The sequence below is a fragment of the Thalia democratica genome, chromosome 8, assembly GCF_965202585.1.
Source record: "Thalia democratica chromosome 8, ktThaDemo2.hap1.1, whole genome shotgun sequence".
Classification (NCBI taxonomy): domain Eukaryota; kingdom Metazoa; phylum Chordata; class Thaliacea; order Salpida; family Salpidae; genus Thalia; species Thalia democratica.
The window spans coordinates 31,610,201-31,622,714 of NC_139172.1; the positions used below are offsets into that span (position 1 = coordinate 31,610,201).

The following is a 12,514-nucleotide window of genomic DNA, read 5'->3' on the forward strand; positions in this document are numbered from 1 at the left end:
GAAGCTAATAGACTTAAAAAATTAAATGAAAAAACAGAAGATTATGAAAAGGCACTAATTAACTTAAAAATTAAATGCAGTAGATCAAGTTTCAGTAAAAAATTAATAAATAATACCTTTAATGAATTAGATGAAGTATGTAATAAAGATCCTAGTACAAATAACATAAAAAAATCAGAACAAAATGAAAAAGTGACTTGGGCAACCAGCTTTAAACAATTTATAAATTTTAGCAAAAATGAACAATGTTACAGTACAGAATTATTAAGATTAACTTATAAGAGACCAAAAACACTGAGAAATATATTAATAAACAAAAATAATTTTACAAAAACAGAAAACAACAAAACAGCTGAATGTGGAAAGTGTGCTTTGTGTGGAAATTTTGGAAACTATAATAAAAGTATGATAAGTAATAACAAAACAATACAAAATATGAAAATTAAACAACAATTAAATTGCAAAAATTATGGAATTTATGCAGCTACATGCAACATATGCAAAAATTTATACATTGGACAGACTATGAATAGCTTTACTAAGAGGTGGAATGCCCACAGAAACATATGGAAAAACAATAAAACTGAACTAAACCATGAAATAAAAGATCAATTTGCTCTAATTATACATTATAATAAATTTCACAAAAACAATATACCAGAAAAAATAGAAAATGCCTACACAGTCCAGTTTTTAGAAAGCCCTATAAGAACTAATTTAGATTACACAGAACAATGGTGGATTAAAAAAACTAAGGCAAAAATTAATTTAAACAGTGTTTTTAAGGAATAGTTTTAATGATAAAAAATTGAAAATGTCATCAAAAAAATATTTTTTTTATCAAGTACAATACTAGAGAATTTTTTAATTGTTTGTTGTTTATAGAAATAGTTTTTCTTAGTTACAGTAAACAAAAATAATTTTCCAAAGTGTCTTTTTTTCAGTTTCTCAAATTTAAAAATTATATCAAATTTAACTGACTAATCTCAAATATAAGTGTTCCATTAATTTTAAAGTAATAGTATGAAATTCAGTATTTTAATAATATGGTAGTTTTTAGTTTTATTTTAAATCTTGCTAAAAATATTTAATTTACGGTACTTAATTTTCTCTAGTTGCTAGTATATTTTTTTGTTTTCTACAGAATTGAAAATGTTTGTTTTTTAATAAACGAAAGATCTATTCTAAGTGGTTGTAAAAGACTGTGACTGATTTTTTTTAATGGTTCTTACCATTTTTATTTATGTTGTTTTCATATTTATAAATAAAGTAAACAAATTGTTAAAAGTGGGAAAGTGCCCAGTCTGCTTTTAACTAGAAGCAATATTATAAAACAGCCATTTTAGTGAGTATATTTGGTACCTCTCGTTTCTTTACGATCTCTCATATCTTTACGCACTTTTTCTGTGGACACAATGTGCGTAAATAAGCGAGAGGTTACTGTACGTACTTTTGCGCTGTGTTCAAATTGCGTACCTAGGTGTCAGGTTACTGTATTATAATTTAAACAAATACATAATCATATTTTTACACGGTAAAATAAAAACAGCTAGATTTTGAAATAAAAAGTTTTTGGAAACTTTGACTGAGTGCTAAGTAGTAATCTACTAAATACACTATTTAGGATCCGGCTGAATCCGGATTTTTTTTTATTTTTTAAGATCCGGAAGATACCGGATCAGGATCTTATTTTTAAATTAGGATCCGACCGGTTCCGGATATATTTTTTCAAACTCAGATCTGGCCGGAACCGGATTCATTTATATTTTTTAGTTTCAGATCCGGCCGCATCCGCATCCAGATTTTAATTTTTTTAAAGTTTTTTGTAGCTACAATAGAGAAACTAACTTGGAAAATTGAATTATAATACCATAAACTAGTAATAATTGTGTAATACAAATACTTTGCTATAAAATAAATTGTTTTAATGTTTTAGAAATAATTAACTTACTTTATGTTTTTTATAATAAGCTTTACATTATACTTTTATTTACAAAGTTCAAACTATAAGATGAACAATAACTTCTTTAGCGACTGTTTATATATATAGAAGTAAGTAATTTAGTAAATAACATTTAATTATATTAATGCCATTAAGCTACAAAATAAATTACTCTTGTTTTTTTCAAGTTGCGATGAAGAAATAAAAGTTCTCACCGGTTTTTGGAAGTAATCGATTTCGCATTCGTCGTACAAGTTACCAGCTTCTGAAGATAACTTTTCAGAATAAATAGAAGATGGTGGTGCCGAAAGATACCTTCTTGCAAACCTGGAAAGATGGGGTATTATTTTTTGCTTGAGTTCCACCAAGACAAGACTTCAGCCTCTTTAAGTTCTTTAGTAGATAAATTTTCTTCAGCCAAAAAAAAACTTAATTTGTTTCTCAATTTTTTTTCAACTGAATCTTGTCGCCGAATTGAATGTAAAATAGCACAACAAAAAATTTTTGGGAACATCATTTTTAGGTAGTTGAACTTTAGGTTTATTAGGCAGTGCAAGAGAAACTTACCGTCTTTGACCCGTCTCACGACAACTATGATTTTTTACTTTTGATTTCAGTATCCTTACAAACTACTGTTTGAGGTTAGCAGGGAAAAAGTCAAGTAGATGTTGTGTGTAAAAACAAGTCTTATGATGAAGGTTTATTCGTGTGCTGTTGTTAGTAGTATAAAACCTTCTTTTGAAAGCCTCTTCTATATTTTATGCCAAGGTCGTAGAACTACTTTGACCTGGTAGACTATCAGCTTTATGATTAAAAACATTTTTAGTACTGCTGCATGTGGGATTATACTTGACAGCAACGCGTTGTTTTTACTGCACTGCTGCGTTACTATATAAAAATGTTCCAGTAGTTTATTAAGGAGGCTAACAAGTTTCCATTCATCACCTTTAAGAATAATAGCTTCTCGCACGGTTTGAAAGAATAATTAAAGTGGCCAACAGTTTAACGGGCCTTGGCTATTAACACACTTATGTTATTTTCTGAAAACAGTGAATCTTTAATTATCAGTTGAAGCGTGTGAATGAAACAGGGTGCTGAAGAGGATTCTAACAACAACATACCAGCCTTCATAAATGCATTTTCACGCAGAAAAACGTGAATGCGATTCAAATTAATACCCTAATTTTCAAGCAACTCCTTTATGTTTTCACAAATATTAACGCCAGTGTGAGACCCTTCTATTGGGTAGCTGTATAAATTGCAAGAGCGTACAAAATTGCACGAGGGGACAAAATTGCACGAGTTCAAAAAATTGCACGAAGATACTTATGAACATAGATACTTTTGTACGAAGGGTCGTTTTCACACATTTGAATACAAATGTACATACATAAATACTTACCTATAAATACATACATTAACCAAACACTTTATAGTTTATTGAACGACAAAAAAAAAAACCGCTCAAAATATTTGGTCTTGGGACCTGGTGCACAAAGAACCTTTCGGTTATCGAGTCTCACACCACGGGTACCTTTTAACGTCTTGTCTACGACTACTAATGTTTAACCACTAATTATGCTTGTCCAGGACGCTGTTACAAATGTGTTTTTTATGATAAAAGTTTTAGTTTTTGGGGATTTTGTTGTCATTTGTAAATTTCAGTGACTTTTAACATGTTTGTATTAGGCTTAATGTAGGTAGTTAAATAACAAAATGTTATAAGTAGGTACTTTTGCGCTGTGTTCAAATTAAGTACCTAGATGTCAGGTTACTGTATTATAATTTAAACAAATATATAATAATATTTTTACACAATGAAATGAAAACAGCTAGATTTTGAAAAAAAAAAGTTTCTGGCAATTTTGACTGAGTGCTAAGTAGTAATCTACTTGATCCACTATTTAGGATCCGGCTGAATCCGATTTTTTTTTCTTATTTAAGATCCGGCAGAAACCGGATGCGGATATTATTTTTAAATTAGGATCCGACCAGATCCAGATATACTTTTTCAAACTAAGATCTAGCCGGAACCAGATCCATTTATATTTTTCAACTTCAGATCCGGCCGCATCCTGGAAAATTGTTTTTAATTTACAGCATAAGGTAGGTTGAGTTCCACCTTGTTTCAACATCTTGCACAATTAGCAAGGATTTTAGCATTGATACTGATAAACCTAAAGTGACATGGATTTTTTTTTAGCTTCTCGCACGCTTTAAAACAATAATTAAAGTGGTCAACAGTTTGATGAGCCTTGGCTATCAACAAACTATGTTATTTTCTGAAAACAGTGAATCTTTAATTATCAGTTAAAGCGTGTGAATGAAACAGGGTGCTGAAGAGGATTCTAACAACAACATACCAGCCTTCATAAATGCATTTCACGCAGAAAAACGTGAATGCGATTCAAATTAATATCCTAATTTTCAAGCATCTCCTTTATGTTTTCACAAATATTAAAGCTAGTGTGAGACCCTTCTATTTCCTTACAGGTCAAAGCTCGGTGCTTGGTAAAGTAAAATTTTTATATGATAAAAATACTATTTTAAATTCTAAATTTGATAATATTAGCAACAGATATGCACTAGTAATTGCTAATTATCAAATTAAGAGTTTAATTGTAGGTTTTTACTACAAAGTCTTACTTTTTTTGATTTTAAAAGGTGTGTTTTTGGCTAAAATAACATCGCAGGCCGCAGCTTGCCATGCATGCTTTAAAAGAATGTTTTTTAGTTATTAGAAAAATAGTTTGTAGAAATGTCATTAGATCTTTAGTAAGCATTAGAGGTGTCCTAAAAAAAGTCAGTAATTGTTTTTGTGGTACATTAATGTTTTTTATCAAAAGTACTGTTAAAGTTAATAAAGTTGTAAAAACTAGATTTCTTCAAAGTATTTCTTTAGCAATTTCTTATAGTAACCAGTCATGATTCAAAATTTATAGCCTTTTTCTTACTTAAAACTACAGCCACAATACCGTATTTTAGCTTTGAACAGTTTTATAAGTAAATAAAAAATACGACCAAGTTTTTATTGAACTTATTTTTATGTTACACCCCTACATAAATTCACCATAACTTTTCGGTAAAACCGATATAAAATTTATGGGTAGCTGTCTAACTTGCACGAAGGAACAAAATTGCACGAAGACTGATTTGCACAAGGGCATAAAATTGAACGAAGGGTTACTTTTGCACGAGCAGACAATTTTGCACAGAGATATTTTAGCACGGGTTAAGTTTTTTTTTCTGTATTAATTTAAATTTTTTTAATTTAGTTTTCTTTTTTACTATCACTGTTACCTCGGTCGGTAACTTTTTCTTTTATCTTTTCTCGTTAAATTTCTATTCTAGTTTTTTTGTATTTTTTACTCTCGTGAAAAATTGACCCTTGGTGCAAAATCGTCTTCGTGCAATCGTCCCGTTCCCAAAATTCATAGTTCAAAAATCTTTGAAACTTAGTTTGATAACCATCGTACCTATTTAATATGTATGATTTTTACGTACAAAATTAAAATAAGTTTTTTATGTACTAAACATAATTTTGTTTTCTACTAAAAAACTAGGATTAATTTAATAAGATACGTGTTGAAATTTAACAAAGAGGCAAAAATAAGCTAAAACTTTTTTGTAATACTATAAAGCTAAAGGGGGTAAAAAGCTTTTTAACAAGTTGATTTTAATTTAAAGGTGTTAAACTCAGCTACCCATTTTTCAATTCAAATTTGTTTTCAAGATATAAGGACGCAAAGCTCATTAGGTTTCTTGCAAAACGACCAAATTAAAAAGACAATTTATTAAAAATCTATGTTCTGTATTAACTAGGCAATTCTAAAATTTTTCCAGTCTAAACTTATAAAAATAATGAGTGATCTTAATGTAGGATTAAAAAAAATCATAAAAAATATCAATTGATTTTTAGTTTCAGTAAAATATTTTTTTTTGTAGTTAAAAAATAATTGTAATAATAGTTTTAACATGTAATACAAGGAAAATTTTCAAAAACTTTAAAGTCAGTTGCTTAAGAAATAAATAAATTATATTTTTATAAACTTCTAGAAAATTGGCAATGATTAACTTCCTCTCCATGCGTTTGTACCCGAATAATTTTAATCAAATGACTTTACCTCAAAAATTATTGAGACTTTTGTGTTTCATTAAAATATTTTACAGTAATAATTTAAGCTTTGAACTGAGAGCCAACGCTAAGTATTGTAAAATGTCTTGGACTCCTAATGGCCTTAATAATTACTTGATAATTTTCACAATATTTTTTTTTCTGGTATTTAAAAAATTTTAGAACTTAAAATTTAATATGCTTTTAGTGGTTTTAGCTTTCATAATTGTCATAACAAAATTAAGTGTGTCATTTTTATTATCAAAAATTAATTTATAGTTATTATCTAAATAAAAGCTATACCCTTTTTACAATAAAAAAGGCTGTCTTTTACATTAATGCTTTAATAAGTAATTAAAATTTATAAACTAAACACTTAAAGCTTCAAACAAAGCTCTAGTAATTATTATAAAACATTAAAATAGGTTTTAAACAAAAAACGAAACAGTTTTGGTTATTTTTTTTGAATGGCACGAATAGGAAACAAACTACAACGAGCAATTATTTTGATAAGAATTTATATTTTTGTAGAATAGAAATAAAATTTTGAAATACTATTAAACCAAGCTGTAAAATTATAAACACCTAATAAACAGTGAGTTTTTTACCAATAAATTATCATTTTTAATTGCACATTTAAAAGTAAAAGTCGTTTTAAATAGAAAGGACAAAATAATCTTGAAACTGTGAAAACGAGTAAGAATTTCATTAGAGCTATCAAAACACTTTTTAAAACTATGGCAACACTTTTAGTTAGTGTGAGGTTAGTGAACTAAACAACTAATCCTTAAAATAACTAGTTTGAAAAATTAATAAAAATAAACCATTTTCTAATTTTTTTTCAAAAATTAAACCAAAAGAAATTTTTGTCTCAAAAGTTAAAAGTTTTTGATGTACTAATTAAAAAAATTTGTTAAACAAAAGAAGTAATTCAAAACGTCGAAGTTTTGATACAATTTAGTAAACTAGAATTAGTTTGTAAATTCAATAAATATTGTTAGCAGCTTTTGAAAACATTTTGATAGAATATGTTGTATTTTTCTACGAAAATAAAAAAAACCTAGTCGTAAATTACAAGTTAAAGTATTAGATTGAAAACATTTGGAAAACTGTTTCTATTATAATTAAATATCAAGTGTTTTGAAAAAAAGTACTTATTAGATAAACTTAATCAAATTTTACTTGTTAAAAATTTACATAGTAAAATTAAACAACTATTAAACATAAAAATAGTTTACTCTTTTAAAATGTTTTAGTGTGTAATAGGTGAAAAGTTATTAATTATTTTGAGTTTCCTGATTATAACTTTTGAGCTTGCCTTTTGGAATTAAATTAAAAAAAAAACTGGTTAAAACTGCATTAATAACTCTGATTAATTAAAACCGAAAACTTAACATTCTACATTAAAATTTTGTGTAAAACATATTAAAAATAATTAAAAAACTAGAAATCAGTTAAATAAAATCTAAAAGTAAGTCAGTCAATAAATTTTAAATTCAAATATTTTTAAGTCGATTTGGAAATTCAGTGTAAATTGATGAAAAAAATTAGTATTTTTGTAAACCTTGACTTTTTATAACCAATTTTTTAACGAAAAAATTCTTAAATTTTCATTGCCAATACAACTTTTAGGTGGCTGCTTGCGAAGTCCATGGTTACCTTGGTGCGAAGTCCATGTTTACCTTGGTGCGAAGTCCATGGTTACCTTGGTGCGAAGTCCATGGTTACCTTGGTGCGAAGTCCATGGTTACCTTGGTGCGAAGTCCATGGTTATCTTGGTGCGAAGTCTATGGTTACCTTGGTGCGAACGGGTTTCCATGGTGATGGTACGGAGGGTAGAAGTGGGGAGGGGGGAAAACCCCCTGATGTGGGAGAAAAGGTGTATTTTTGTGGCCGAAACTGAAGTCCCTGTTATTTTTATTAATTGTTAATTTCTTACTTAAGTTTTTATGTATATTTCAATTTCATGTTCTCAATTAATTAATGTGTTTACTTAAAAATACCTTGCTTTGTAAATGCTCAATGGAAAAATTTTAAACTAAACTTAAAAATTAGCATAAAGTTAAAAAATAATAAGCAAAAAATTTGGGAAAGAAAAACTTAAGTTAAATTTTTTTTTTAATTTGAAAAATTAATGTTTGTATTCAAATGTTAAAAAGAAAGTTATTGTAATTATTTTCTTACTGAGATCTGAAAAAATAAGTTATTATCTAATTTCTTTTTTAAAATTATTTCATTAACAAAAGAGTTCATACTTAAATTAATACTTGATATCAAACGTTATATTTAAAGTATAAAAACAAATACAAATTAACAAAACAAACTTATTCGATGGCCTTGTAAGTTGAGTCATGGCGGCTTGATTAGCAGCTATTCTTTGTTGCCTGAAATATAAAATAATTTAAAGTAAAAGAAACGATATGTTAATAGATAGTTTTGTTTGATATACGTTTTTCGACTTTTATATTTTTGTTTCTAAGCTAGTTAAGATTTGGGTAAGTTACTAGGCTAACTTTTATTTGGAACTTTTTAAAGTTAAGATCTACAAAAAATATTTATGGGTTTTAGAGTTTTTATCTTCTATATAGGTATTTAAGTTTTAAACATACATTTTGTTTTTAAGATCACAACATTCTTAATAGAAGTTTATAATAGTTGAAAAAAAAGAAGATTTAATTACAATTAACCTTGACTGTTCATAACATGATTAAAAATTCATTGTAAATACCCTAATTGAGGTTGATTAATTATATTTTTTTCTATTTATTTTCATTTACGTTTAAAATTTCTAAAGTTTTCAATCGCTCTTACATATATAATTTACAATTGTTTACATAATTTACAATTGTTTAAATAATTTACAATTGCTCTTATGTAATTTATAATAAAAATACATAATCATTTTAATTCAGATTTTTTTATAATGATTTGTTACATTAACACACACACATAGACATATATATATATATATAAATATTATTTTAAAACTGCAACTGACCATAACTGCACTGTTTATTGTTTAAAATAATCCAAACATACGTTCTGCTTGCAAACAATATATTTAAAGTATTTGACTTTAATAAAGAAAATAAAAATATTAAGACTTCATTCCACGCGACGTTTTAAACTTAAAAAAAAACTATGTCTAATCTAACACTTCATATAAAACTTACGAATTGATAATAACTTCCAAAAATTTTAAATCTAATAACATTATATTTTAATTTTTCAAATTAAAATTTTAGCTTATAAAAGTAAATTATGAAAACTATTATGTTAAAAAAAACCGAAAAGCTTCAAGAAAGTTGCAAAAAGTTTACAATTTTGCGAGAATTGATAAAAATACACGTAACAAAACAGTTTTTAGATATGAAAACTGATAAAAAATAAAAAGTTTTATTACAAACGGTTGCTCAAAGTAATTTGGTGGTAATTTAAATATTTTGCATTTTGGTTTTCATGCTTGAATGAATTTTAATGTGGTGCTTATACATATTATTCGAAAATATAAACACTTATATGTTCAATATGCTTCAATAATTTTCGAACGTAACAATATTTTGAAATTATCAAACTAGCTTAAGGTATAAATTAATCTGAGATTTTAGTTATTAAGCAACTATAAAGTATAAATATTATATATCATCATACAAAATAAATATTTTTGAAAAGTTTATGAAATAAATACAAAATAATCTAATAATCAAATTAATTATCGCACACTGATATTCAAGCAACGTACATTAAAGATTCCTATGTATTTGATATATGTAACAAACTTTGTTAAATAAATAATTTTAATTGCGAACTAACAGCTGGAAAGCCGGGTTCGTCGGAGTTTTGTGGATTTGTTTTATTTGCGGTTTCTGCTGCAGGTTAAGTGCCGAATTTCCACTGTTCATTTTCCATTGAGCTGAAAATATAACTAATTATTGAGTTTGATAAAATACTAAGTTGCAGAAAACTAAAGCTTGATACATTTCAACTTGAAAACAAATGCCGGTTGAAATGTAAATTACTAAAACTAAAAAAAAGTTAATGCTTAACTTCACTTGTGCAAGGCGTTTTCAAAAATACTTGTATTATGTCTAATTTGTATATTTAGCCAAAAGTATGGATATTTACAAGAATGGTAGGTTGAAAAGACCTAAATAAGTATAACACTAACAACAAAACAAAAATGATTTTTTTTTAACTTATCGTGCATATATAAAAAAGGAATACATAAATCCAATTTTTAAATTAATAAAAAAAACAAGATTGGCCAAATACTAAGGCGATTTCTGTTTATTTGTAAAAGGAAAGCATTTTTAATCAGGCTCTTAAAACTTTGTGCTTGTGTCAGTAATGCTCAGTTGAGACTGTAAACAAGCGTTAACCAGATAAGTCTTCACAAATGCTGCTGAAAGGCTCACGGAGCTAATAGCGTCTAATTAGCCAAAGTTCAACTTTGAACACCACATCAATGCACCCTTCAAAGGTATCTGGTTTCATTTTGAAGTTTGCATTTTGCGTTGGTGGCGACAAATATTTTGTTTTGATTATGAACAACTTTTAGTGTTCAACTTTTAAAAAGCTTCAAACGTTGTTTAATAGTTAAATAAAAGTTGATAAAAGGTCTTAAACAACTAGTAAAGTTTCTTATACAATTTGGAACTAAAATTTCAAATATATTGTTAAATATAATTAAGTATTTTATTTAAAATTTTTAATTAAAGGATACATTTTAAGAAAACATCAATGTAAAAGCTTTAAAGAATTAACAAATTTTTCTTTTAAAAATAACTAAAATCAAGTCAAAATTTTCTAATGATTGTAAAATGCATGGTTCAAATTAGTTTAGAGAATAAATCATACAAAATTACGACAAAATAATTTTGACAGACAAATTTAAATAGATTAAGTTATGATTTATCAGAGATAAAAAATCAGAAACTGTTTTGAATACAAACAATATAACTGGCGTGTAAAAATAAAAAAAAAAATTCTCAAAATACAACTTTAATGATAAAACTTTTCAGAATTATTTTTTACATTTAGAAGTTTATAATCAGAAATAAAACCAGAATTATTTTTAGTGAGAAAAACTTTTAATTAAAACCAGAAAACAATTAACATGTTTTTACACAAACCACACAATGTAATAATAAATATAATCAGGTCTATTGTTGAAGGGATTAAAAGTTCAAACCTATTCATGTCGCTTCGTGCGAGAGAAATTCATGTTAAATATTTTTCATTTGATTTGCATTGAATATTATCTTATGAATTATTTTATTGTTAAATTCAAATTCTTTTTAGCCGACCAAAATTCATTGTGAAACTTCATAAAAAAACTAAAAGATCAATTTAGTATTTCCGATAACTTATTTAACAACTCGCATTTACAAATAATTAAACAGAAAAACAAAAAAATGGTTTGACACAAAATGTTTTTGTTCTTATAGAAATTAGAAAAGGGCTAATAAATAACAGAGTATATAAAGCTTAAACCTTAACTAATCTGTTATTAAACTACTATTTACGCTTGAAAACTGTTTTAAAGCAAAACTCGAACGAATCTAGTTTTGTTTTTTGTCCCAAGAGAGAGTTTTAAACATGATAGTTTACACGTTGGAAAAAGTCGCAGGAAAAAACATAATGAATAATTAAAACCAAAGTTTGGTGAGAACTTCATCGTTTTGGTTTGGAAATCAATTTTTAACGGACAATGAAAATTTAACTTCGAAAATAGCAGAATTGAACTTTTTAAACCGCCATTTGTAGACGAAAATAGTTTTGGAACTATGATTATTCAAAAGTTATGCGAAATAACTTTTATAATCTGTTGTGTAAAAGCTTTAGTTGGATTGTGTAGACTTTAAAAGCATGAGGTCTTTTAGAAATTATAAAGTTTAAACATAGAGCCGACTAAACAGTTGTTTCTGTGAGGATTTAAAGGTGAGAAGACTTGAATTTTTAAAATAAACATATTTGGATACTAAACAAAAGTTATTAAAAAATACTTTGTGTTTGAGTGTAGTGATTTTTTTTAAAATAAAAATATTACGAAAAAAAAAATCACCTTTATGATTAAGTTGAAAACTTTGCAAGCTATTTAGTTGTTTTTTAAAGAAAAATCAGTGAGCAGGTATGAATCGTTGGGAGAACTTAATAAAAAAAAAATTGCAGGTCATTTGCTTGCGCTGTATATTACATTGACAGAAGGTTGTTAAAAATTTTTTTTTAGAACTATTTTAACAACTGATGGTCTCTTACATCTTAATATAAGAGTGAAACATTGTTTTGTTTATAACAAACTGTGAATATAAAATATAACTAACCTCCTTAAAGCTATTAAGTTTAGAACTTTAAATTGTTGATTTTGAAGCAAATTACAATATCATTTAATCAATTAACTATTTATTTACTCAAAATTTAATCTTAAAATTAGTTGCTAACATAAGTACTTGATAAGA

General features: G+C 26.6%; 1 protein-coding gene across 2 annotated transcripts in view; it reads right to left on the reverse strand.

Annotated features, from left to right (window-relative positions):
- Positions 1 to 7,575: 7,575 nt before the first annotated feature.
- The window catches only part of LOC145841864 (uncharacterized), a 29,325-nt gene continuing 24,386 nt past the window's right edge, over positions 7,576 to 12,514 (reverse strand). Inside the window, exons 14-16 of one of the 2 annotated variants that reach the window (XM_082949151.1) lie at positions 9,870 to 9,981; positions 8,381 to 8,440; positions 7,576 to 7,964 (exon numbers count right to left, since the gene is read on the reverse strand). In XM_082949151.1, the coding sequence (XP_082805277.1) occupies positions 7,850 to 7,964; positions 8,381 to 8,440; positions 9,870 to 9,981 (287 nt within the window). In that variant the 3' untranslated portion in view covers positions 7,576 to 7,849. The remainder of the gene's footprint in view (positions 7,965 to 8,380; positions 8,441 to 9,869; positions 9,982 to 12,514) is intronic. The other variant, XM_082949152.1, reaches the window with a different exon arrangement.